This window comes from Scardinius erythrophthalmus (assembly GCF_964197995.2).
Source record: "Scardinius erythrophthalmus genome assembly, chromosome: 3".
NCBI classification, from domain to species: domain Eukaryota; kingdom Metazoa; phylum Chordata; class Actinopteri; order Cypriniformes; family Leuciscidae; genus Scardinius; species Scardinius erythrophthalmus.
The window spans coordinates 38348571-38376107 of NC_138223.1; the positions used below are offsets into that span (position 1 = coordinate 38348571).

Sequence of the window (27537 nt, forward strand, 5' to 3'; positions counted from 1 at the left end):
AATGGGAATCAAAAGCAATTCAATGATTCTGGTTCTGATTCCTTTTTCATTCTTTTAGTACGTTTGAGTAGGTTTCTGTAGGTGATTTGGTAAGTCAGTGCAGTAACTAAAGCTGCACAATTAGTCTAATCGCTAAAAGATCGCAATCTTGATTCAAACGCCAATGTGATCTTAATTCTAAATGACAATGTTTCGGTTATGTCTAAGCCTTTAAGAAGTACGATCACAGCGGAACATTCAAATCTGCGTTGAGACTAACTCAGAGAGAGCAGTTTTTTTTTCCATAGGAATGAAATGGCTTTTCAACCACAAAGTATCAGAATTTCATTTAAATGATCACAGAAGTTCTGAGATTAAAGTTTATATCTTGGATAGAAACAAATAAAACACCCTTTGAAAGTAACTTGACTCTTAAATTGAAGATGGTAGATATTACATTGTTACACCAGTAGGTGGCGACAAGTGACTGTTAAAAATGTGTCATTGAATCATTAATTCAAGAGATTAATTCAGAAATGCTGATTCATACAGTAATTGAACAAGTGAAGTCTTTATGAGTGAGTCAATGAATCATTAATTCAAAATGATTTTTTTTCTTTTCTTTAAAAAATAATTAGAAAAAATCGGTAGGTGAAATGTACCCGGATATCCTACTACTTCAAGATTCTGGACTGTGCATTCAATGGACACTTTACTATCCCATGAGGCCACGGTAGAGGAGTTGTAAGTGGCAGTAACCTGACGCTGATGAATGTAGTGTCCGAATTCAGAGTGTTGTAGTGTCTCCCACGAATTCGCGGTCACACTCTCGTACTTTGTATATAGGGAGTGACGTACTGTCCGCACATTTTACAAGATAAGATATTTGTCAGTGATGACCAGTATCTATTGCACACAAAATCCTTCGCCATCATCTTGTCAGTCGTGTTCTTACTCATCTTCTTAACTCCTTAACTCCTGCTGCGCTGTGCTGCGACTCTGCAAGGCGTGCTGTATGGAGCAGAGCAGGCCCTTTTAGTCTATAATTGTAGCGTGACTAGCGTCTGTTGTCCCACTGTTCGCTAAATGGTTTTTATTTCTATAAAAAAAAACACCACGACACCGAGTACCGCAGCAAGCCTACTGCAAATACAGTGTGAAAGTGTTTAAGAATTTAACTAGTTTTAACCAATTTGAATTGCAGATCATAAATCTCCTACAAATTAAAATATTTTATTTTATTTTATGAATGCTGAACCGGTTTTGAGTAAGCTCTCCAGTGTCTTCAGCATTTGCCATCCACTGCATCATTGCATGATGCCATGCTTACCATATTGGCCATACTTGAGTCTACATTGGAAAGTTGTTAAAAGGTTTCTAATTTGCCTTTGCCAATTATTGGGTACTGCTGACCTAAAGCTGTGTCATTTATGGTGTATGTGTTCATAGTTGCAGCCTCTGTGGGATATGGAGAGGTCCAGCTGTGCCAGCTTACACCCACCAAGCCAAGAGCAGTTTGGGCCTGAGCATCTGTGTGCCAGTTCATAAGTGAATCTGGGGGGTCTGTGTGCCAGCCTGCTAAATGGACCCGAATTTGACAGTGTCATTTTGTTGGATGTCTGTCTGTGTTTTTGTGTGTGTCCTGAAAATCTGGAATCTATATGAAACGGATTTGCAGATTACACATGTTTTTTTTGCCTATTAATGTGAAGTTAAGCATGGTTAAGCAAGCTGTTAAGCATGGGTCATGATGATCAAATAGTTAAAGCTACAATATGTAATTTTTTAGCCGCTAGGGGTCGCTAACCTCTTACAATAACAAAGGCGTAGGTGATGACGCATAAGCGGAATTATGGAACTTGTCGTCATGCCGATGGATCTAATAATGTTTATGGATGAGTGAATACATTGATGTTTTTAACATGACTGTGGTATGAAGCAGGGCGTGATTGCTAATGAGAGACCGATATCAGCGCCACACACGAGTCCCACAGATATAAAGGAATAAGGACATTTCATTCTACCGAACTACACGCCAGTGCTGAATTACTACTCGCACACATCAGTTTATTTGATGAATGAAACTTGTGAGGTAACACAGCGCTGTTTCACTTGGTCTACACTATCACACTAAACTGCATTTGAGTGTGTTGAAAGTTATAATGTTATTTTATGTGTTAGTTTGTCTGTATGAGACTAGCGGTAAGCTAGATCAACATTAGAATAACATACTGCTCATATTCTAACATTTCATCATGTTGAGCTATATAACATTGATTTGTTTTATGTAGCCTACATTTGCTCACCTGTCTAATATAGTACATGCAAGAGCGGCTAGTCGAAGTTAGTCGCAGACGTGGAGCTCTCGGCATCTCGAAAACGCCACGCTGATATTGATCCTTGTTTTAGTTCTCCTTTTGTCCCAAAGTCTGCTTGCCATGGTACTTTTTAAACGAAAGAACAACAGCGTGAGCATGCCACTAGACATTAGGCAGTTGTCCACGTCTGTCGCCATGGTTACTATGGCAGTACGAGTGGAAACCAGGGATAACGCGGATATTACGTCAATGACAGGCGACAATGACCAGGGACGAGCCATTATTTAAAATTGGAATTTCTCTGAAATTAAAAATCTTTGGAAACTTTTGGGATATTGTAAGTACACAACTGCAGGAAAAATATATATATAAGATTTTTGGATATTTTATTACAAAAATCTTATTGTACCTTTTAAAGGGATAGTTCACCCAAAAATGAAAATGAAACATTTTTCTCCTGCGAACTCACTCAAAAGAATTAGGCCTAGTCAGTTCCCATGAACTTTTTTTTGGTTGTTTTTTTGTCTGTACAATAAAAATAATTGGGGTCCAAAAAAACAACACATTTATTAAAATATTATCTTTTGTATTGTTTTATGCTACTTGTACGGCTTGTAATATCATCATGAAACTTTTTTGTCTGTCTCTATGTACAATTATTTATTATTTTTGTGATAAGGGATAGTATCTTCTTTTAGATTCTTTTATTTATTCTTCTTTAGATAAGGAATAGTATCTTTATTTATGTAGCCAATTTTTACCCTGTTCTTTCCATGGAAATAGCTTTACTGACATAGCATGAAACAAATTTTTTTAACTGCTTTTTTAAATGTTGCAATGCCTAAATTAACTTTTTTTAATTTTTTTAATTTTTCTTGGCCTTTTTGTTTTGTTTTTAGTGTCATGTCATATAATTATTAGTGTATAGATATAGACTAGAATTGTAGTGCCAGTGTTAAATATCACTGAGATACCACTCCTATAATTGTCCGTTTTAGTCATTTTTTTTGCCATTTTTATTATTTTGAGAAAAAAAAGTCTAGTTTTATTAATTTTTATTTCAGTTCTTTTGTGATTTATTACATGGAGTACTAAATGAAAATCTATTCAGGGCTTTCTTAAGACAATTAGTTGACTAGTCTTTCAAGCAGTCGATTTTGAAAATGTGTAGTGGCCATCTGTACTTTGTGTATTACTAAGTACTAAGTATTGTATTGTATTGTGTGTGTGTGTGTGTGTGTGTGTGTGTGTGTGTGTGTGTGTGTGTGTGTGTGTGTGTGTGTGTGTGTGTGTGCTCGTTTTCTCCAGTTGTGTGTGAATGCATGCATGCACGTGCACACACTTACGTGCCAGTGCACATCACCCTTCTCACCAGCTGGTCGTCTGACATCATGTCACCATGGCGCCAGGCCTTTGGCGGCCTGTAGAAGCCTGCAGCACCATGCCAACAACACACACACACACACACACACACACACACACACACACACACACACACACACACAGAAACAGAAGTTTAGTCTTGCATTTAGGGAGCAGGAACGCCATGCCAACTTTGGTAGACAAGCAGGAGAGCCTTCTACCACAGACACACACATACACACAGGAGCGAGTGTGATCCATGCCAGCGGTGGTCTCAGATCAGGAGAGCTCACTTCACTAGACAGACACAGACACTCCACTGAACAAAGGAACGTACACGGCCAAGAGTGCAGCGCTGCATTTAGAGAGAATGAGGAGGAGAAGGGAAAGAGGCACTGAACATTTGTCTACTGTTTAAGTTCGCTGGGTTTAGCCCAGGCCTGCACAGTTTACGGCTAATGCGTTTGGAATATGTTCAGGTGCTGTGGAGGAAACAGACACACGCCTGATAGAAATGGCCATTTGAACATCCAAACAGCATGTGGGTATTTTGTAGAACAGAGTTTTTCAGGCTGGGTCTTTTTGAGTTAAATTGAAAAATAAAAAAGCAGAAAGCAAAATGGTAGAATACATCCATAAATACTTGCTTGCATTGTGAACAGTTTGGGGACCTTCGTTGAGTTATGTTATGTTAGGGAAATCCTGGTGTAAGAAGGATATCTGTCCTTTTTTAAGATGAGAAATACCACAGTTTGATCTTAACATCAGTAGCCGTGTTTACATTACCCTTCAAATTGCGCAAATTGAAATTGCGAATTAATAATACGCCCAATGGAAACACGTCAATTTCGCAAACACTCCCATATATCGCAAAAACGTTTTTACGCTCTCATGAGGTGGTTTTTCAGGCAGTTCGTAAACGTAATATTTCGCAAAACTACAATGGAAACAGTTTTTGCGCATTTACAGGTCACCTGACGTAGATGGTGCGGTATGTTTGGACAGAAGATGAGACAGAATTCTTCATTAAATGAATAAAAGACAAAAGTATTACGGGAATACTGGATTCTAAACCACAAAGAATATGAGGGATAAACACCCAGAAACACCACATACAAGTATTATATGTATTATATATTATATTATATCACAAGTATTAGAGGCTTTTCTTGCCATTAATGCTTGGAATGCTCGCCTATGTCTCCCATAAAAAAATGGCCAATGACTGCGCAAATCTGTAATTGAAACGCGGCTACTGAAACTCTTGATTTGGATGTGGTCTCTTTGCTGCTTGATTTCCTTGATCGCTTTCTTGTTGTGATAGCCAATGAATCGGTTTGGTCAATATATTAGTCTATTGTTTGGCCAATTAAAGACAATTGACCAATAACAGTTAAAGGTGAATAAATGGGAGTTTAATGCTCATTACATTCTAAACTTTTGTTTTTTGCGTAGAAAACAAAAGAATATATCCATAAATAATATCCAATCTGCTGTTTTGCCATGCAACTGGAAGGGGGCAAGACAATTCCTTTGTCAACAATCACATTTATTGTATGGAAAAAAATGTTTGGACATTTTTACCATATGGCTTCATTTTTATGACTTTTGTGGGAACTATTCCTTAATAGTTCTATAATCTTAACTTGAATATTTTATTTTTATATGTTCTGTTTTAAATTCTGAATTGTATGTAATAAATAAAAATCAGCTGAGTGGGCAGTTATTAGCCAAGGCCTAGTGATGCGTTAAATATTTTGTTGAAACCATCATGATGTAGTCTCAATTTATTCATTCAAAGAATGAATGAATGAGTATTTTGACGGTGTTGACTCGTATTGATTGAGTGATAAAAAAGGAAAAGCTTAGTAAGGACGAATTGAATAAATAGAATTTATTTTCCAATGAATGTATGTTGTTGTTGTTGTCGTCGTCATCAGGCTAGTATTGTCAAATTAATATTAGGATCTACAATTCATTTGCCTTTCCTAAGTTCTTAACAAAATCACAGCATAAACTCACTTGCAACACCGACACTTGCGTATGAGGATTGAGGACCTCCGCAATGACAATGTTATTAAAACGACTAAACTGCATCAGAATAGAATTGCAAGGTTATATATTCACAAATTGTCAAGAGTGCTTGTTATAAAAGAGCACATCATTCTTATACAGTTGTTTATTTCAAGGTGAAAACGGCATTGTTGTTTGTCAGCATTTTGTTGTTTCCATAGCGCATTAACAAATCATTTCAATGACACTAATGAAACTACAATTATGAATTATTAATAATATTTTGACAAATTATATAGGCCTAATAACAGTCTTTAGGTCCAAACACTGCACAATAAATAGTCATCGATGAAAATCAAAAGCAGCTTCAAACACAGACTTTAAATAAACACAACATGTTTAACAAGAAATATTGATTCTTCTCATTTTTTTCCACTGTCATTAATGTATGGTCCACAGGAGAAATATTAAGCCAAGAAATTAAGATGGTTGATACACCATTATCAGCACTGAGCTCGTGTCTGAGAGTATTAAAGTGCCATGCAGCATAAGATGCCAAAAGCTCAGTTTTTTTACTTTCACGTTCAGGGAATAATTGACTGGTTTGAGACTCCCTCATATCGCATATCGCCCAACACTTGTTTGAAAAGAATTTGATTAGATTTCCTATCTTTGAATACAGTATGTTTTATGCTTTCTAGATTGGCTGGCCTTAAATGCTTTTCTAGAGTGTTCTACCTCCTTTGTGAGGGCTAGAGAGGTACAGTACACTCAGGTTCAGATTGGCAGTGAGAGCAAGGCTTATTTTTGTTCCACAGTTCTGGACAGAGACGGAATCATTGCCTATAGGTTTCTGCACCAGTCTTCCCTGAACACACAAACTGGTTTGTTGGAGCATGTGCGGAATTCTGTTGTGAAAGCAAAAGGTTAAGTCGTACCATGTCTGCTTGCGTCACTGTCCTCTGATTGAAGGCAGGGTGTATGTGTGTTCGCACACAAAATAACCTATAATTTGAGGCAACATTATCTGACAGACTCATGACGACACCCAGTTGAAGCTTTTGTTAGCACCTCTTGTTTGCTTGTCTGCCGTCACCTAGCTCGGTGCGGATACAAATTTTGTAAGCCTTTAATACATAACTGTAAAACTGTTATAAAGATTGACTATAACATAACCCTGGGCGTAGACACGGGCAGGTTGAAGGATGTTTTTAAATGTTGAATGAGAAAAGCCTTGATGTGATTGACAGGAAACAAGGAAAGGCGAGGAAAGGTCGTTAATGTTTTGTGAGATTGTTAAAAAGTTATAAGTGTTGTTTATGCTTTCATAGTGGATTTAAAGGAGCAATCAACCCATAATGAAAACTTCCATTAATAACTCACTCTCATGATGTACTAAATGCTGAAGCGGAAATGTTAAACTTTTAGTCTGTTGGTTTTCTATTGTATAGCATTAGAAGACCGATAATAGTGGGTGTGAATGGTAATGGATCACAGCGGACAACTACTTGTCTTACGAAACTGACTATTCTATTAGGGAATAGTTGGGCTTTTTTTTTTATATATACAAGTTTCAGTGACAGGACTTGACATGCTGACAGCTTGCTGTACTTGAGGTGTTTGGACAGTTTGCACAGTACAGTTATTTACCTATTTTTATTTGATGATTTTGGACATTTTGCACAGTACAGCTATTTACTTATTTTATTTTATATATATATATATATATATATATATATATATATATATATATATATATATATATATATATATATATATATATATATATATATATATATATATATATATATATATATATATATATATATATATATATATTTTTTTTTTAGTTTCCATCCATGCAATCTCCAAATTCCTTTTCCTATGTAGGGACACGGGGATTTTGGAGCAGTATCTTGGGCCATAGGCAGGGAAACGCTCTGGATTTATTTGTAATTTAACTTTTTAATCTTTTTATTTTTTATTTATTTTTTTGTTTTATTTTACTTTTTTTATTTTTTTTATTTATTTAATTAATTTTCATTTAATTTTATTATTTTTATTTTATTTTATTTTATTCTATTTAATTTTATTTAATTTAAATTAATTTTATTATTTTTCATTTTATTTATTATATAATTTTATTCATTTTTATTTTGCCTGAACATTCTTTAAAAGGGTCTTGTTCTGTGTTTCACAGAAGAAAACAACATGAATTAGGCCTCGTCCACACTACTGCGTTTTCGTTTAGAAACGGAGAATTAAAACGAATACGATCTCCGTCCACACCAGCGTTTTAGCTGCGTATTAGAATTGATCTCCGTCCACATTAAAACGACTGAAAACGCGGATCACGTGACCATTCACCAACACTGGGCATGCGCGTGCCGGTGTAAACACAACTTCATTGATAAAATTATCCCACCATGCGCTGGTTCTTCCCGGGTTAACCCAAAACCGACGCTCCATGTACGGTTGATACCGCCACTGCACATGGGAATTGTCACGGATCGCTCGAATAATAGCTTGCCTCCGGCGCATGTAGGCAGTTATAGCATTGTAAAATGCAGAATTTACTTGGACAACAGCTGCTAGCAAAGATATACGCCATGACTGATGACACCCAATCATAAAGCCGAGCGTGAGCCTCTACTACGTCATCGTTTTTTAAAGTCCTCCGTTTTGACCTGTCCACACTAAAACCCCCTCCGGAGATTGAAAACGAAAAACGGGTCAGCAGCGTTTCTAAACTTCTCCGTTTTGGGTCTCCGTTTTTGCCGTTTTAGTGTGGACGGGAGGTGCAAACTTAGCAAAAGGTCTCCGTTTTTAAACGAAAACGCAGTAGTGTGGACGGGGCCTTAGAAACTACATAAGTGAGTAAACCCCTGGTCTGAAAAGTTGAAATGGTTATATGTGTGTTTGTATGTGTAGGAGAAATTGAAACATTGTGTTGATGTGTTTATCTTATACACAGAACCTGCTTTTGCAGTCACATTATGTCAACGTCTGTCTCTCACTCTCTCTGTCCTTAAACACATTGAAGTCACACTGTGCTGTGCTGGTGACCATAGAATAATCTGGATTCTGCAGCCGTTCGGTCTCTGGTAGTGGCTCAACATCACACTGGAGCTTGTGCTGAATGTGACTTCCTCCGATGATATGGCCAATTGATGTCACATTAGAAGAAATAATTTCACTGTTAGAAACGGCACAGAAATGGTTCTCATGTGGAGATGCACAGTTTCTTCTGGTTTGATTTGGTGGAATATTCTGCTGACCCAACTAAATGCCTTTTTAAAATTGATGCTCACATTTATTAAACCAAAACACCATGCCCGTTGAATCGTGCACATGCTTCAACAAATAGCGTGCAGGAAACTTTAGTTCACAATACCACCCACCTTTGCCACTATCCAGTTAAAAGTAGTACAAATAATAAAATGTCGTCATAATCAACTTAGGCTTCACTGGACATGGCAATGACAATGAGCCAGATGCAGGAAGATTCTTTTAACGACTCTGGGGAAAGAGGAAACTGGATGTTGATCAGCTCCTGTTTGGAGTAGGAAGTGACCTCATTATGAGGATGCTTCTGATGGGATTTGGAGTGTCACTTTAAAACAAAACAATGCGTCGTTTCTTCACACCGTTGTATTTCTCTGCTCTTTGTCTGATTGTGGGCTTTGAAGCTTAGTTTGTGGGCGACATGTTTTTACCAGTGCTTGGAACCTTTGATAAAGTTCTTTCATGTCTTATTTCTTAGTTTATTATATTTGGGGACACCCACACAGATTCACACTTTCTCTTTCGCTTTTATTCATTCACCTACTCTCGAACTGCTAGGTACAAGCTTGCAGACTTCATCACGCTTGGAATAGAAGAGCCCCTCACCTGGTCAATGCATTTAAATGGGTCTGCTTTGCTGTATTTGTGCTTGTTCCAAAGACTTTACATGTTAGTGTGGTGGGTTTTTTTTTGTTTGTTTGTTTTTTGTACCACTCATGCTCACTAGAAAAGCAACGTCGCTCAAATTGACCGCAAAGACCCGCCCCCTTTAGTTACTGTTGCTATGTCCGACAAGCCACGCCTCTCTCACGCCACATCATGTTCTCACGCAGTGAAAAATACATCGCGGAGCAAAGAGGACACTGACAACTAGCTGACAGACAGGACAAATCAGGTTACTTTTGATATGAAACAAAGTTTCAACTTTCAACTTTTCTTTAAACCAATTTAAACAATAAATACCGTTTTGTGGCTGTTTAATGTGTCGTGACAGATCGCTGTAGAGCCTCAGTTAAAGCTGCTCGTGAACCGATCATTTCTTCCTTCTAGTTCATTTAGCATCAAATAAACATTAATGAACATCAGAAGGAATGTTGTTTTAACCGCGGAAAGACATCAGTACACTCGTTTTTCAAGTTCAAATCCTCCAACGTTAATCTTCTAACTTTCCTGACTGCTTTGTCGGACAAAAATTAGCAGATTTGGCGGATGGCGGATTATGATTGGTCAGATCGCCTGTTATCACTGTAAAGCTGCTTTGAAACAATCTGTATTGTAAAAAGCGCTATATAAATAAATGTGACTTGACTGATCCGCCCCCCGTAGCTTCTCACATGCTCTGATAATATCTTTCTTGGACTGTACTTTATTTTGATAATTGGTCAAAAAATAAATAGTTAGGGCCTATTTGATTCTGTTGCATAGAACTGAATGAAGAATAGGCCAATATATTGATATTTAATATATTTTCTCTCCCATTTTGGTGTGGTACTTTAAATTATACTTAAAATTAATTTTATTATCTTGTATTTTTTTTATTCAGATTCAATAAAGTGTAATAAAAATAAGAAGTCTAATATACAGTTATACCAAAAAAACTAATTTAAAATAAGAAATTCGTAATTATTAAAAAAGGTCATTTTTGTTTCAGCCAAGTGCATCCAGAATTTTCGTTTCGGTGCATCCCTAATTTCGATACGCATCGATACTGAAATATCTGAAATGGTTCCAATACTCCTTTTCTGCAGTATTGATACACCGATACCATCTTCTCTTCGAAGGCAAATTGACACACCTGCCTCCTTTCACTCACTCATCTCATTCGCTCCGGTTGAATAGTTCTTGTTATTGCACATCATTTTAATCATTCTCGCAGGTTTCACACTCACACCAAAAGCATCCGCACCACTGATCTATAGAAGTGGAGCGCACATAAAGCCGCCTCTCAAACAGCTCGAGAGTGCAAAATTGAGTTATTTTTCGTGGCTTATTGTGCTTAAACTGTCAAATACACGCGAAACGATTTTAAATACCAGTCTTGGAGGATATTCAGGTGAACAGTTATGTAACAGTGTATTGGATCCGTGCATAAACTCAAGTCATGGCAGCCTAATATACCTTTTGCTGTCCGAGAGAATCACTCGCTACTGTAGACCTAAATATCTTTTGTTAACTTTATTTGTAAGCATTAATCTGGATAGTTTTCATTGTAAAAATTAAATACAGTGGTGTTTTACATTTGATTACTATTAGTATTTTTATTTATTTATTTATTTATTTATTTATACAGTTTAGAGTTACAGGGACAGTGCACATTAATAAACATTTATGTCAATGTGTCAGTTTAGCCAACTTGGATCATTTTCAACTGTAGTCCCTGGGCAGGAGTAATGTCAGATAAAATACATTAAAACAAATTAACAATACTTATACATACAGTAGACCACATTTCATAAGAATACATAAAGCACATTTTAAAACAAGGACAGCAAAACATAAAACAAGGCAAAGCACGCTTCAGGTGATTTTGAAATAGCTACAAAGTATGGGCACATACTTGATTGTCTTTTAACCATGATTTTAAGTTTAATTTTAAATGACCAATATGAATCACAGTCTCTGGTAGACGTAGACAAACTGATCCATGTGTGAGCTGCTCTCAGTGAAAAAGCTGACTGTCCAAAGGCAGTTCTCCTCTTTTGTATTACACAATCCCCTCTTGCCACAGATCTGGTGTGTCTAACAAGAGTTGTTTTCTGCTTTATTAAAGCAATGAGTGGTGTGGAAGCCAAGCCATGTACAAGCTTCTCACTGCTATTTCTTACCTGAATACTATTAGACCCATCTGAAAAACTTAAAGCTGTGTTTATTTTATTTAGTCTATTAATTCTATTGTATTTGTGCTATTTTCTTTGCAATTCTATTTTATTACTGTTTACTTGTCTTTTTTTGTAAATTTAGTTCAAAGTTTCAAATAAAGCCTCACTGTGTAAGCCATTGCAACAAAATTACCCAAATGAAAAAAAAAAAAAAAAGAAATAATAAAAAAAAAAATCTGTTTGGGCAATAGCCTATATGGCGGTTTTCCACATGGTATCGAATATCGATATTTTTCAAGGTATCGTATCAAAGTTAGAAATTCCCGCATCTTGCCAACACTATTTTAAAATGTAATAATATTATTACTTTTAAAAACAAGAAAATCTTACTGATCATTTACATTTGAGCAGTAGTTTATGACGAAAAAAGTTAAAAATTAGGTTATTCATATTAATTCTTGGTATCCACTTTCAAATGTCATTCTTGCTTTTGCATATTTAAGACAAGGAATCATACAGGTATTAAATGGCATGGGTGAGTAAATGGTGATTTGATTGATATATCCTTTCACAGGCTTCATAATGGTATATTACAGCTTATAGTGTGAGTGTGGGAGAGGGTTTGACAAGCTTGACAATTCTGAAGGTTCTTTATAATGATACACATTTCAAACAAGTGTCATTCAATCAAAATCTGATTCGCCCATCTATTATTAATCAAGCCATTACCTCAGTCCATTCTGCAGATTTGGCTTTAACACACTACTCTTCCCTCTTAAAGCATTTCCTCAGCGGTGTAACATTGGCCCTCTGAGTGCGTTTAATAAATGTGTATTCTCTGTCTCTCTCTCTCTCTCTTAGATCGTTGTGCGGTTGGTGGTGTTCTGTTGCAGTCAGTGCAGTCATGGCCACAGCTATATCGTGACAAAGAGGGACATGGTGAGTGCAGCTTACATATCTTATTTTCATGCCTGTGTTAGCACATCCATGTCAAACAACAGCTGTGATGTATTTATGGGTTTCATACATGTTCAAGAGTTTGGGGTCTGTATGATTTTTTTTAAATGTTCTTTAAAGAAGTCTCTTATGCCCAACATGGCTGCACTTGTTTGATCAAAAATATAGTAACAACAGTAGTATTGTGAAATATTATCACAATTTAGTAAAACAGTTTTCGATTTTAATATTTGTTGAAGTGTAATTTATTCCTGTGATGGCAAATCAGAATTTTCAATAAATGTTCAGAAATCATTCTTATGTTTATTTGCTGCTCAGTAAATTATTATTATTATCGATGTTAATACCAGTGTTGCTGCTTTACATTTCTATGATAATAGAAATAGAATAGAAAGTTCAAAAGAACAACATTTATATGAAATGGATAATGGATAAACATGGTAAATGTCCTAACTTGGGATGCAATGAAATTTATTAGTTCATGCATACCTAATGAACCTTATTGTAAAGTGTTAACAATTATTAATTTCTTATTACTGACCCTATTCATGTTATAACTGGCAACTGTTCTAGACAATTGATGTCAATTGATGGTTTGGAGTTTGTTGGGATATTTTTGGACCACACGTCCTCAACTGGTTCAAGATATGTGGTGGTCATTACAGCCATTGTTCATGACCTTCATTCACACAGGTGGACTTTTTTTTTTTTTTAACAAATAGATGGACCCCTATTGGTTTAGGCGTTTGTACATTGGGGCCATTTTCCTGTATAATCTGTGGGAGCGTATAGCATTCCTCAGAAGGATCTGGGCACTAAATGAACTTGGTGGATGCTGTAATAGAATGGGTCCTCTCTGTGAAAAAAAAGTTCTGGGTCTCGTAATATGGCTCCCAAAATCAATAATTATAGTTCAGGATTTATTTGTTTGGCTCTGAAGAAGTTTGCAAATAATAATAAAGCCCCATCCCCCCTCACAATGTAAGTGTCTCTTCTCTAGTCAATTTAGAGAGAAATAAAGCTCAGTGTGTTGAAAACCCCCAATTAATTAACTTTTAGCTAATAATGCTGGTTTATGACCAATGGATCCCTTTATCTGTAAGAATGACAGAGTACACATCTCAACCTTTTTTCCTCTCCCAGTATGCACTGCTAAGAACTGAGCTTGAAGTGATTGAACTGAGTTGTCTTTAGCTTTACTTTAGCAGTGCAATTAATGGTTGTAAAATTGGATTACTTGTTCTGTCATTTGTGTTTAGTGCTCACTTTCATTTGTTTTGCTATACAGCTGTGGGCAAATTTGATTGATTCTGATCATTTTGATACCACAAAAACTAATATGCTAAATGACTATATTCCTCTTTAAACAACAAAACAATGCAGTGTAGCCTTCAAGTAACAATTCAGTTATTAGCATGGTGTTTACTGCGTGTTTATTGGCTGTAAATCATTTAGTAAGGATTTGTTTAATGCTGATTATTTAATACTGATTGGTTTGACTGAGAAAGAGACCTGTAATTAAAATTAGTACAAGCTAAAAGTTTTGTTCATGTTAGATTGTAGAGGACTTGTGTATTTAAATTTGATTAAAGTTACAGAGCGAAGAGCAGTGAGTGCTGTTCTCTTTTATTTATTTTCTGTCTACTACAGATATTGTGGAACTTGTTAGTTCTACAAACCTGTACTGTTGACATCCCTAATTTTGCATCTAATTTTATTTGTTTTATTTTTTAATATTGTTAAATTCTTTAAAATTCCTTAAATAGATCTGAGGTGCTCGGTCCTCCTGCTGAAGATCTGCGTTCTTGCAGACTTGAGCTACGGCTGTAATTAAATGCGCACCTGAAAGAGCTAATCAGGGTCTTTGGTTCACTTTATCACTTATAAATTACAGTCAGGTGTGTTCGAGCAGATCTCAGCTGGAAGAAAGATCTGCAGGTGCAGGACTGACTAAATAGACTAATTACATGAAGTCACTTATCAGTTCATAAGTGTGCTGCTGTGTTTATGGTGGACGCTTTTCTGTAAGTCTCTGCTCCATATCTTCACGCAGAGAAGTGTTACATTGGCATGCTATGTTCATCATGGTGCTGAATAATATCCAATGTGTTTTGCATTTGATGTAAGTGGATTAAAACACCTACTGTGAGTTCATCATTTGCGCTATGCATTGGGAGTTTGTGAAGAATGGCGGTAAAAATAACCACACTTCTTAGCGAATAATCAGAATAACGAAAATGGCATGTAAACGGGAGTGAAGTGCTCGTGTCATGTAAACATCTCGCTGCGATTAAAGGGTAACTCTCGCCAGAATGCAACCTAGGCTCTTTTTGTTAATCTAGCCGAGGCAAACTTTCGTTTAAAAGCATAATTAGAATGGAAACGCTATTTTTAAAACACTAAGGATGCTCGATACAACATGAAACTTTGATTGAAGTATCACCAGGGGCTCTACACATGAACTCGAGCATTGTTCAAAATCTTTCTTTTTAGTAAACTCTGTGTACACAAACAATGTTCTCAATGCATGAGTTCATGTGTAGAGCCCCTGGTGATACTTCGAGCAAAGTTTCATGTTGTGTCGAGCCTTCTTAGTGTTTTAAAAATACAGATTTTTGATGCTATCATAAAAGTGCACCATTTACTCCCATTCACAAGGTATTTAAAGGTATAGCGGAGGATTTTCCCGAATTTTAGAAAAGAACCGCCCTCTCCACTTTTTGAAAAAAATGCACATGCGCAACACTCTACCTGCTCCCGAGAGGGAACGCCTATTAAACGTGTGCACGAGAGAGCATGCACGAGCTAATCATAGCTTACATTAACTTTTACTAGCAGTGATTTTAAATGGATTTCTCCAAATAGCATGCCAAACTTTACCTGTCAAGTAGAAACTTCGCGACTGAGGCATCAGTGGGCACCCAACCTGTATTTTGAGCACACGCCATCGCGTGAATCGTGTGCACGAGCACGTACGACGGCCTTACATAAACATATCACCAGAATGATTGACACTTAGGAGGACCAATAGTCTTGATGATCCACCCGGAAAAAGAAAATCCTCCGCTATACCTTTAACCTAAAACGAAAATACAGTCAAACTTAAAAGTGCCGTTTCCATTCTAATTATGCTTTTAAATGGAAGTTTGCCTCGAGTAGATTAACAAAAAGACCCTAGGTTGCATTTTGGCGAGAGTTACCCTTTAAGTCCTTTATCTGATTATTGTAAAAAATTGCATTATTGGTGGTGCATATGTAAACGTAGTCATTGAACCACACCTGTAGCTTGAGCCTTGAGCTAGCAATGCGAAGGTCGTGAGTTCGATTTATGCTATACAGTGTATAGTTTGAATGCACTGCTATTTGTTTTGTGTAAAAGTGTCTGTCGATGCATGAATGTCTGGATGGCTCAGTCTGCGACGGCCCTGCAGTTAGTCAATAATCTACAATTGACAGGCAGTGTTTTTGCGTCTTTGTCACTGCAGGCAGTAAGCCAAGGCAGACGGTCAGTTTAGACTTAATCATTTGTGCATTATAAATGGGATTTGCATATGTCTGGCCGTTTTTATAAGGAATGAAAACCTTTCTCCGTAACCATCTAACACTGAACAGTTCAGATTGATGGATTTTATGTTGACTGTTTGTTCTGGCTGCTATATCTAGCCTTAAATCATGCTAGCTGTCTCTTTAGCTGTCTTTATTATATTAACAGAAGCTCCGTCTAATAGCAATATAATACTAGTTTCATACGGCGTCTATATTGGTAAAGACTAGGATTTTGGTACGGAAAACCACAGCTAGCATTAAACGACAACTTAAGTGTGTGCATGTGTTTATTTATTTTTTTTCCACCCAAAGGCAATGGCTTTCAAGGTTATTGCAGCTCTTTTTGTCTCTGTGGAAAAATATAAAAAATCCTTTTCACCATGATGCCGCACGCGTGAGTGGTCGGGCCCACACGTCTCCTACACACATGCACAGTCTCTTTATGATTTATAAGTGGGAGCATACAGCCCTTGAGCCATGCAAAATGGAAATGCAGTTTAGGAAGCTTTGCTTTAACTGAATAAGGGTGGCAGGACCTCTGCCGTAAACAGCCCATTACACAGTTCATATAGTCATTTAAGCCTCACGGCTCTGTGGCGTCCAGCTCTGCTGTCTGTGTGCACGACGCACCTCCTGCTATTTTCCTATTTGCCTGTTTGCGTTCCTGATGATGCCCTGTAGCAGAACCGCCCGCCGGCCGCATCCCGAGCACCTTGCCGTGTAGCCTTGATATTGCTGTGCCAGTTTTGCGGTAATGGATTGTGCAAATATACAGCGAACTGGCTTGATCTGCTTGTGTGGCACTGCACAATACATTTGAATCTATCTATCTTTCTTTCTGGCTGTTTCTCAATATGCGTTCTTGTCTGTACTTTCTTGTGGACTTGTGAAACGTCATCAGTCGCTGCCCGAGTACTGTTCCAGTTCATTGTTCACATCTAGTCAAGTCCAGTACAAATCCCCGGATGTGTTCTTGATCCGCCCCTTTTACCGAGGATGCATCGAGCGGTGACTTGTGCGGTCTTGAGACAGCCAGGTATCCCAGAATGCATCTCGCACCAACCAGCAACCTGTCAATAGCAGAGGGGAAAACCCGTTTAATTTAAAATTACTACTGTTATTGTGTCACGAAATGTAGTTTTAACAGTTTTTCAGGGAAGAATGTAGTTGTTTAAAGCTCAAATTTGTGGTTTATTTATAAAGATAGCACCTATCTGAAATTTGTATCTAACGTTTGATAGAGAGATCAAGTGAGATCCAGGCGATCACCGGGCGCTCAGCGCTCATGTACCCCGTCTGGAACAGCTTTACCTCGGATAGTCCTTCTGATGTTTGCCGCTGGCTCTGATGTCTCGAGTCTAGTGGTTAAACATGAGATATAATTCGTCTTGTGTATATCTAACGGGCGATCTTTGGTCTCATTAATCTATAATTTGTTCCTTGGCAAATAGTTTTGGTTGAGGGCATCAGCGAATAAAAAATAACATGCATTTTGTATGTTCCGTCTTATTTTGTTGAAATTAACATTTTGCTGATTCTGCAAGGGGTATGTAAACTTTTGAGCACGACTGTACAATGTTCTATATTTTGTTTGTTATATACAAAGTTTTATGCTAATAAATGCATAGGAAAAAAATGTAGTTACATTTTTCTTTATTACTGTAATGTTAACATTTATTTTATCTTTTTTTTTATGTACGATATATTAAATTTTTTATTATATTTTCAGCCTGCATTATTGAAGCTGTGATTTTCTTGAAAGGGTATGTTTTGGTGGTTTTGACCTCTCTTGTCTCTATATATTAGATTTATATCATCACGCCATTCCAGATGACTGGATATTAACTGGATATCTCATCGCACTGGCCGCTGTTTTCACCTCTTTCTTGTTCCCACTCACTCAAGGCTGGACAGGAAGTGTAAGCGCATACTGGAATGTTTGTCCATTTCTGAGAAGGAAGTGGAAAAGTCTAAGCTTGAATGCACAACATGCATTCTCTTCACCTGTTTCTTGCCTCAAGTTCAAACCTCGTCTCAGGCTTCTTAAACTCACAATCGGGCATTCAGTTTAACAGGTTTTTTCAAAATCAAAATAGACATTGATTTTTTTCATGTCAAATAATTTAGCATTTTGAAAAAAATATGCGTATTTGTTAGTGCATGCTATTTCTAGGAGAAAAATCCTCTGTCTCTTGTAAGCCTTTAGAAACATTTAGAAATGTAGTAAAACTGTGTGCAATATCTGTCTGTACCTTTAAGTGCACATGTGTTATAATTCTTCAAGCAGATTGGTGGGTGCGCGTGTGTTTTTGAGGCTGTTGTAGATCCAGGGCCTGTCGTTGGGGTTGCCCTGGCAACGGTGTTGGTGGGTGTGCGTGCATGAAGAGAAATGTCTATGGCGGGCTGGAGAACGCTTGACGTCAAGGCCATGCTGCTGCCGCTGTTCGCCATTAGAGCAGCACACCGGCATCTCACACTGCAAACGGTGAAATCTGAGAATGTCAGTATGCAAGTGTGGGTTCAAGAGGAGACAGAGGGGCCATGCAAGGAAACCACGCTTTAAATGACAAAAAATTTCAACGGCTGCCTCAATTGACGTCTTCGTTTCTCTTACTGTGTTTTCTTTTTACTTTTCGATATCAAACTGAGCTCTATGCTTGTTTTTGTTAAAGAAATTAATCCCACAAGGATGCATTAAATTGATCTAAAATGGCATTAAAGGCATTTTATAATGCTACGAAAATTTTTATTTGAAATAATGGCTGTTCTTGTGAACTTGTCCTCAAAGACTCCTGAAAATAAAGTATCACTATCAGGGTTGCCAGGTCTGCGCAACAAAACTGTCCCAATGGCCAATCAAAAATAGCGCATTGCGATTTTCTCAGTCTGGGGCCAAATTCATCTCTATAATTTGGGGGAGAGGAATCAACCCACACTGATGACCTTAACCTGTTAAGCTTCACCAGTGCGTCGGCGCACTGAAGCGTTTTTTTTTTATTTAGTTAAAAATTTCTATCAGATTTAATGTTATACATTGACAAACTATACATCATTAAAAAGATATAAGACTCAAGTTTCAGTATTTGACCACTATTGTATTCTGAAAAACTTATAGTGACAGTTATGTCTTAATTTGTGTCAGGAGTTATGAAATGAAAAAATGAGTCGATACCTTTAATATGAATTATGACCGTCAGCCGCTTTCATTCATAAAAAAACTCCCGTGCTGTCGTCATGACAGCGATACACAAAACAACGTCCCTCAGGGCTTTAGCTCAAAAATGTGCAGATTTGGAGAAATATTGATATATTTTCATAAGTTTTCATCAGATTTCTATAGACAGGAATAATATTTATTGAATTTATGCCCAAATGCGTCGATGTAATCATTATGAGCGCTGGACACTGTGATGTATTGTGTTTTCAATCCATACCAACAGCCTGAGGGCGCTACATTCACAATAATAGTCCATTTATGTAACATGAAGAAGAACCATGATCATGTGACAATCCAGGAAGTCTCGAACACACACAAAGCTATCAGAGATCGTTGTTACATGCAGAAAAAAGACTTTTTGAAGACAATAAACATGATTGAAATGATATTTGGTTTACCTGTGTTCTTCAAATAATGTCAGGTATTTCCATAATAATAGATTATATTTATAATGTATTGCTAATCGATATAGATTTTATCATTGTGCAGAATAATAAAAAATATATATTTTCTGTCTGATTTTTTAATGTTAAGCGAAATTATATCACAGAAGATTATTTAAAACACTCTACTTGCGTTATAAATTAAGTCTGAAGCACAAAAATGGTTTTAATCTCATAAATTGTCGTGTATTGATGGTGTGCTAAGCTAACATGCTAGCTAGCTCTAGGTGCACCTGCCACATATTGCAGTTATCCTTTTATAATTTTTTTTTTAAATATGCTTACTAAAATGTTTCATTATTCAAGCAGGGCATTTGATCCAGTTTTTAAATGTTAAGTAAGAACTTTGATAAAAGAAATTAGGGATTGAAACCCTATGAATAGCCAGTCGTTAGTAACTATAATGCAGACAAAAGAAATGCATATTTACAGCCATAACCAGGCTGGAGAGGTGTTAATGTGTGCAGGGGGAGACTGAGACTGAATGGGGCTCGTTTGCACCACAAAACAATAGAGACAATATACTGGATAGATGGTTAGAAGATGGCAATAAACATCAGAAGCATCTTTAACGTCAAATCAAAATAAAGTCAACTGACATGGTCTTGAAAAACATGTAACTAAATACAGAGTTTTGGACTTATTATCTTCAGATTTTAAACAAAATGTTTAGACATGTGGCTTTAGCTGTAGTGCATTTCTAGATTGCTCCAGTGCCAACTTCAATTTTATTTTCATGAGGATGTTTCATAAAAAATAATTTCTAATAACTTTACAAAACTTTGAAGCTATTTATAACAATTTTTTTTCATTATGACAATAATTAATTCTACATTTACAATAAACTGCCAGGTGTCAGCTTTCAAATGAGATCCTACTTGTGCTTTTAGTGCAAAGGGTTCATGAACTGTATCTGTTTAAGTTTGGGTATGTCATTTCTGGGGATTTTTCAAAAGTGGCGTTGCAGCTTAACAGGTTAATCAGTGTGATGTTTCTTAAAGGTGCAATATGTAATATTGACAGCTAGTGGTTGAAATGGGTACTGCAAGTCCAAATTCTAAATATTGGTGTGTTTTTCCCTCGCCCCCTCTTTAGACTTGGTGCTCATGCGGGGTGGGAGTTTGAGGACACGCAGCCACGATCTCTGACCCACTTTGACTTTGTTTGCAATACGCTGTGCTTTCCACCAACTGGCAACCCAGGGTGTCGAAACATTTTAATAAATTGGCAGTGGGCGGATCACAGACCAAAACAAAAACAGACATTCCGACACGAACACACATTTCATTGTTTTTCGGAGAAACAAGTATGTGAACTTTGCATGTTTCTTAAATATCTGCAAACATATTATGGTATAAGTGTTTAAAGAATGTTAAGCTGGTTTGCGATTGGGTTTACTTTAGATGGTAAACTACGACTAGGAATGTTTTGTTTGGAATTTACCTACATTTTAATTAACATATTATACATTAAAATAAATAATTGACCTGCATTATAATAAACATTTGCCCTTTTTTCTGAGAAGCTTCATAAAAGCATTAAGTTTAGGGTTGAGTTAGCGCTGTCTTTCAATCCTCACTGTTAAACTGAGGGGGAATATGCGAGATGCTTGCATCATTTGAGTGTTTTGGAAGCGGTCCTGAATATTTCCTGGATGACAACGCAGTCTGACACTGCAGCTTTTTGAGAGGGTTCTCATATCTTATGAAAGCTAGCGTTTGCGTAACTGCAGAAGGCCACTACATGTTAACACAATCTCATTCACACATGGAAGCATTAGCACACCCTGAAAGACAAACTCGATCATTCTCATTCCTGTGATTTTTGTACGTTATTGCGGAGTACAAAGATTTGTACTAGTCAGTTATCTTTTGAGTTTTTGAGGTGGTACATATTACATGCTTCTCTCTCTCTCTCTCTCTCTCTCTCTCTCTCTCTCTCTCTCTCTCTCTCTCTCTCTCTCTCTCTCTCTCTCTCTCTCAGAATTATTTTATGAATAGAAAGTTTAAAAGAACAGCTTTGAATTGAAACCGATTTTTTTTAAAAAACATTTATAAGTGTCTTTATTGCTTTTGATCAAATTAATGCGTCCTTGCTGAATAGAAGTATTCATTTTCTTTAGAAAAAATAATAATAATACTCTGACCCCAATCTTAAATCAAGATGAACAAATCAAACTCTTCAAATCAGAGTACATCTGCAGATTTCATCTGAGACTGGCTTTTGCTGAATGTTTCGAAGGATTGTCCAGTTAGTTATTTAAATCCTCCAATTTCCCATCCTTGGTTCCATCCATTTTGGTTGGATTTTTAAGTTTTCCAGTCCTGTTACTGAGACTTGCTCTTAAAACACGATGGTTCTCTTTACTGTAAATGTGTTCTCAGTATGATGTTCTGGTGCAGACTACAAGATACACCAGCAAACTGTTTTCAGTCTATCACACGCCTCCATCTGAGATGTTACATGACTTCTTGTTTTCAACAAATCGGTATTTTGGTGCCCTTCGGTCTGACTCTTCAGTCAATTTTGGATGATGGCCACTGCCTGGCAGATTCACAGTTCCACATTTTCTCACCTTAAATTTCAGTGTTTTGGCGAATATGCAGTGTTTTAAAATGTTCTTATATTCTTGGAATGACTGAGATTTTTTGAGAACTTTAGTCTTGGATGTGGTTTGGAATGGTCTGTGGATTTCATGTAGTAGTTTGTTGTGGATGTTCATAGACACTTATTCAGAACTCATACGGAGCATGTCTGCACAGGTGTACAAACAAGTAAACATGTGACTTGAAGTTGGTTACTTTAGAGCTAGTTTAGGTGTGGCAATGCAAGGAGAGAAGTAGATTTAAACTACACACTGCCATTCAAAATTTGGGGATCAGTAAAATCATTTTTGGGATTTTTTTTGTTTTGTTTCTTTCTCCAGGAAAGGATGTTAAATTGATCAAAGTTGATCTTTAGCAACATTATGAATGTTGTTACTATTTCAAATTAATGCTTTCTATTAAACCTTTCCTTTCTTGAAAGAATGCTGAAAAAAGTATCACATTTCCACAAAAATATTAAGCAGAATTTCTTGAGCAGCAAATCACAGGAATAAAGTACATTTTAAAGTTATTTTAAATTGTAATAATATTTCACAATATTATTTTCTTTACTGTGTTTTTGATCAAGTGCATCCTTGATTATCATGAGACTCCTTTCAATAACATTTAGAAAAAAATTAACAACCCCAAACTTTTGGTCAAAATTTAGTTTAGTTGGACATTTAGTTTTTTTTTCTAAATGTTAAACATTTTGATTATTGCATTTTGATTTTCAAATTTTGCCAGTTTTTTTTCAATGGATGTATTTTAGTTTTTTTCTTAATCTTTGATATTGAATTAATTGAAATGAAGTACAAGGAAAATATTTGCTAGCTCTCATGGTCTTAACACACTGTTCTTTGTTTGTTTGTGTTTAGTGTGGCCAGGGGCTGTGAGGGCTCCTCGGGGAGACTCCAGACAAGCCCACACAGAGAATGCTGGAGGTGCAGGAGGAGAGACCAGCAGCAGCAGCCACGGCTACCACCGCAGCTACCGGAACCACAGGAAACGCTTCAGGCAGGAAGGAGAGAGCCAAAGAACGGCAAGAAGAGGGCCAGGACTGCAGCAGCCCTGTCGCAACCCCCAATACCGGGCCCCGGAGCACCCGGGCCAAAGCTACGCCCGCCACTACACATACACACTCCCACACACATACACACACCCACAGTCCCCACCAGCACTCTACTGCTCCTGCCTCTGTCGCACTGGGACTGACGTCAATGCATTCCAGCAACCCCAAAGTGAGGAACTCTCCATCGGCTAACACTCAGAGGTGAGAGAACCATACATGCGAGTATATGAACTGTTCCTTGAAACTGAACTTTTATACTTCTATACATACACTACAGATCAAAAGTTTAAAGAAGGTATGTTTTTATTTTTTAAATGAAAAGAATAATTTTATTCAGCAAGGATGTATTAAATTGATCAAAAGTGACAGTAAAGAAAAATATAGTGTGTCAAAAGTATATTTCTATTTATCAAAGAAAACCTGATATAAAAAGCATCACATTTAGTTTCACTAAAAATAATTAAGCAGAGCAACACTGATAATAATAAGCAATGTTTCCACAACAGAAAATTTGCATATTAAAATGATTTCTGAGTAATAATGCTGAAAATTCAGCTTTGCATCACAAGAATAAATTGCATATTCAAATATATTCAGATAGAAACCTGTTATTTATGGAGCCCCTCACATGACATGCAGGACAAAAAAATAGTAGGCTAAATCGTACACACGATTTACTAATTCGTTCCCTTGATTTGCTATATCGTGCGGACAATTTATAAATTGAGAGAACAAATTAGTAAATCGTCTACTACAAAATCCGTAGTTATCTTATTTTGTAATTAATTTTTATTTTTTGCAGAGACAAATGCAGAGATTTCTTTCAAAAGCAATTAAAAATCTAACCACAATCTTTTGAATGGTAATGCATATAGCAATACAACAAAATGCTACAATTAATAATACAATTCTGTAATTAATAAAAAAGTTTTTTTGTGCAGTGTGGCATGCAGAAATGTTTAGAAGTAAGTTAAGATAATGCTGAAAACAATATTTGACATTTTTATGGGAATTTATGAATTACTTGAAGAAATAATCAAAAAGGATGTCACCACAGTCGACTAGCTGTCCAACAACTGAATAGTGGGTATGTCTATCTAGATTTGTTTTGAACACATCGACTAGTTGATTTTGAAAATATGTAGTTTTGAACATCCCTAATGTTATAAAGTATATTATAAAGTTTATTATAAAGTAATAAAGTATCAAAATAGTTTTTTTGTTTCATCGCTAGTTTTATAGCATTGCCTAGGTAAATGTGTTAATAAACCGTTTTAATGCAGTAGGGCAAATGTAGATACAATTAATTCACTGCAATCTTATTAAACTGTTCTTAAGTGTATGAGGAGGAGTTGTTTTAATTTCTTTTTAATGGAGATGCACCACACCAGCGAATTATTTGCTGCCCACTTGATTGCAATTCCCACTCTGCTTATGGCCATTGAGCTGTCTCTTGTGGACAGGAAACCAGTGCAAGCTGAAGTAACTGCAGCAGAAGTGCAGGGGGAACTGTGCCCTAAAGGCAGAGCTGGACCTGGAAAGCTTCCAGAACCTCATTGAGCATATGAGAAACTGACCCACTTCAGCTCAGCCAGAGCTTATACATCCCGCCCTGCTGGACGTTGGTTCCAAAATGGCTGTTCTTGCTGATTCACAGATCTGGAGCTGGTTAAAGCGTCTGCAGAGGGGCTCCTGGGAGTCCTTCAGTGAACACTATGGCACATAGCCTAATCACTCCCCATTTTGTATATGTTAGCAGCTGCTGTCCAAGGAGTTTTCTCTTGAATGTTGGAAAATATTTTGCACTGTAGTGTGCAGAGCTCTGAAACGGGTACCTTACTTTTGGAAAGTGGTTTGCGCTTTCAGGCACACATTCAAGATCCAAAATGGTGGCAGTGGACAAGGAATATGAGTGTAACTGGCCGTAAAACTCTTATTCCTTGTCCATTGCCACCATTGCAACTCAAAGGTGTCCAACAATGACCAGCCCTTACTGTTGGTGTGTAAATAGTTTCCCCTGGTTTTCTTACAGTTGGCATGTAACCAGACACTGTGGACCCAATGCATTGGGTATGGATGGAGGCTAGCTTGTGGGAGATCTGGTTTGACGAGTTTTGATTAAATATTAACCTGGCACTCTGTCAACAAAGAACAGGGCTAGGACATAAGGTCACTGAGAGTACTGTAATTGCGTCACCGGTACACGTCAAGATTTTCCTATTATTGAATGGCATGTTTTTAGGGTGTGGTGGCTGCAGCCGGTCAGCTGCTAAGATATGACTCAGTTGTCTCAGGCTTGTGTTTTGGTGGGTTCTTTACCAAAGTGAGGGAAGGTAATAGTTATGACTTAAGATTCCACTGCTTTTTCACCAGACTGTAAATAAATATGGATGTAGTGTCCGTGACGTCACCCGTAGGTTTCTCAAGAGCATTTTTGAAGCCCAAAGATCTGAAATCTTGGCAGAGCGTCAATCCCAGATAACCGAAAATGGTCAAAGAGGCGGGATTATCTGAGGTGACGTTAAGGCTAACAGACAGCAGACAAACGGCTAGTAGTGACATCAGCAGTGGCAATCCACCTGTCACTCAAGTGGTCATGCCATTATGCAGAACTTTAAGGCTTAATATAAAGGGGGGAGGTATATGGGATTGACTCTCTTTTGCGTCCAGTCTCTAACAGCCAGTCGATGAATTGCAGTTTAACTCACTTCCGTGTTGGTTTCAAGACAGAGACAGGCAGGTTGCCGCTCGTTTTACACAGACAAAAGTGTAAACTCCAAAAAAATTTAGTGCTCTGTTTTTTAAGGTGTTGTTTTGTATTCCTGATACTACAACATGTAAAACTATTGATTGAAGGCATTTTGTTGTCTTGTTGCAAGTTAATGTGAATGGGTTACAATCTATGTCAGTTATAAATTCATAACTTAAAATATAAAATAATTAGGGCTGCAAAATCGAAATCGCAATTTTTAGCTTAGTGCAGTTATGAAATTGCAATGGCTGTTACTGTTATTTATATTTATATATTTTTATATATGCACTACATTTTAATAATAGCACATTCCATTTACAAATTACAAAATATTTTAATTGTAAAAATATTTCACAATATTATGTCTTTCTCGACTCCGGTCCTCAAGACCGTCCACTCAGGATGTTTTAGATGTTTCCCTATTCAACACACTAAAAAAACTGATGAGTTGAATCATGTGTTTTAATTAGTGAGATCTAAAACATTCTTGGAGGTGGGTCCCCAGGACTAGAGTTGAGAAACGCTGATTTGTTTTCGGTTAGCAGTACCAATGTTTTATTAGTTCTGAAATCAGAGATCTTGACCATCCACGTGTGCCCTGGGCCATTCTCACAGACTTTTCTTTACGCTTTTCTCAGCAGTCCGAAATCCAAGCAGGAGGCCATGGTGAGGTCGCCACCCGTGATGTCCCCCTCCAGCGCTGCACAGATGGACTCCAAACTGCCCAACCAGGGAAAGCAGGGGGGCGCTGGCAGCCAATCACAGTCGTCTCCTTGTGACCCCAAGTCGCTGAGTGGAAGCCACACACCCAAAGGTCCCCAAGGCCCCATAGGGAGTATGGGACTCAAAAATGGACAAGGCCTGAGTTCAGGCAATGGTGCAAAAGGAAAGATTAAGAGAGAGAGAAGCACTTCAGTGGAGTCATTCGAACAAAGGGATACGGGAACGCCAAGCAATGAAGGGGACCAGAAAGGTAAAGAAAAGTGTGAATTGTTTATTTTTTTCTACTACAATACAAGTTGAATTATGAAGCTGATTCAGAGCTCTTGCATTCATAATGTGTCATTCAATAAAGGGATCATTTATCCACTGTGGTTTTAAATTACCTATAGTATGGTTTAAAGCAACTCTAGTATCTTGCCTTACTATCTTGGTCAGGTAATTATATTGAGCGGTGTCATGATGTAGT

The 27537-nt window shown here is 37.2% G+C and overlaps 1 protein-coding gene across 4 annotated transcripts in view; it reads left to right on the top strand.

Moving 5' to 3' along the window:
* The window catches only part of bcl9 (BCL9 transcription coactivator), a 111938-nt gene that overhangs the window by 73153 nt on the left and 11248 nt on the right, over window positions 1-27537 (top strand). For 3 of the 4 annotated variants that reach the window (XM_081361867.1, XM_081361866.1, XM_081361865.1), the window contains 3 exons: window positions 12638-12715; window positions 23403-23797; window positions 26987-27321. In XM_081361867.1, the coding sequence (XP_081217993.1) occupies window positions 23460-23797; window positions 26987-27321 (673 nt within the window). In that variant the 5' untranslated portion in view covers window positions 12638-12715; window positions 23403-23459. The remainder of the gene's footprint in view (window positions 1-12637; window positions 12716-23402; window positions 23798-26986; window positions 27322-27537) is intronic. The other variant, XM_081361868.1, reaches the window with a different exon arrangement.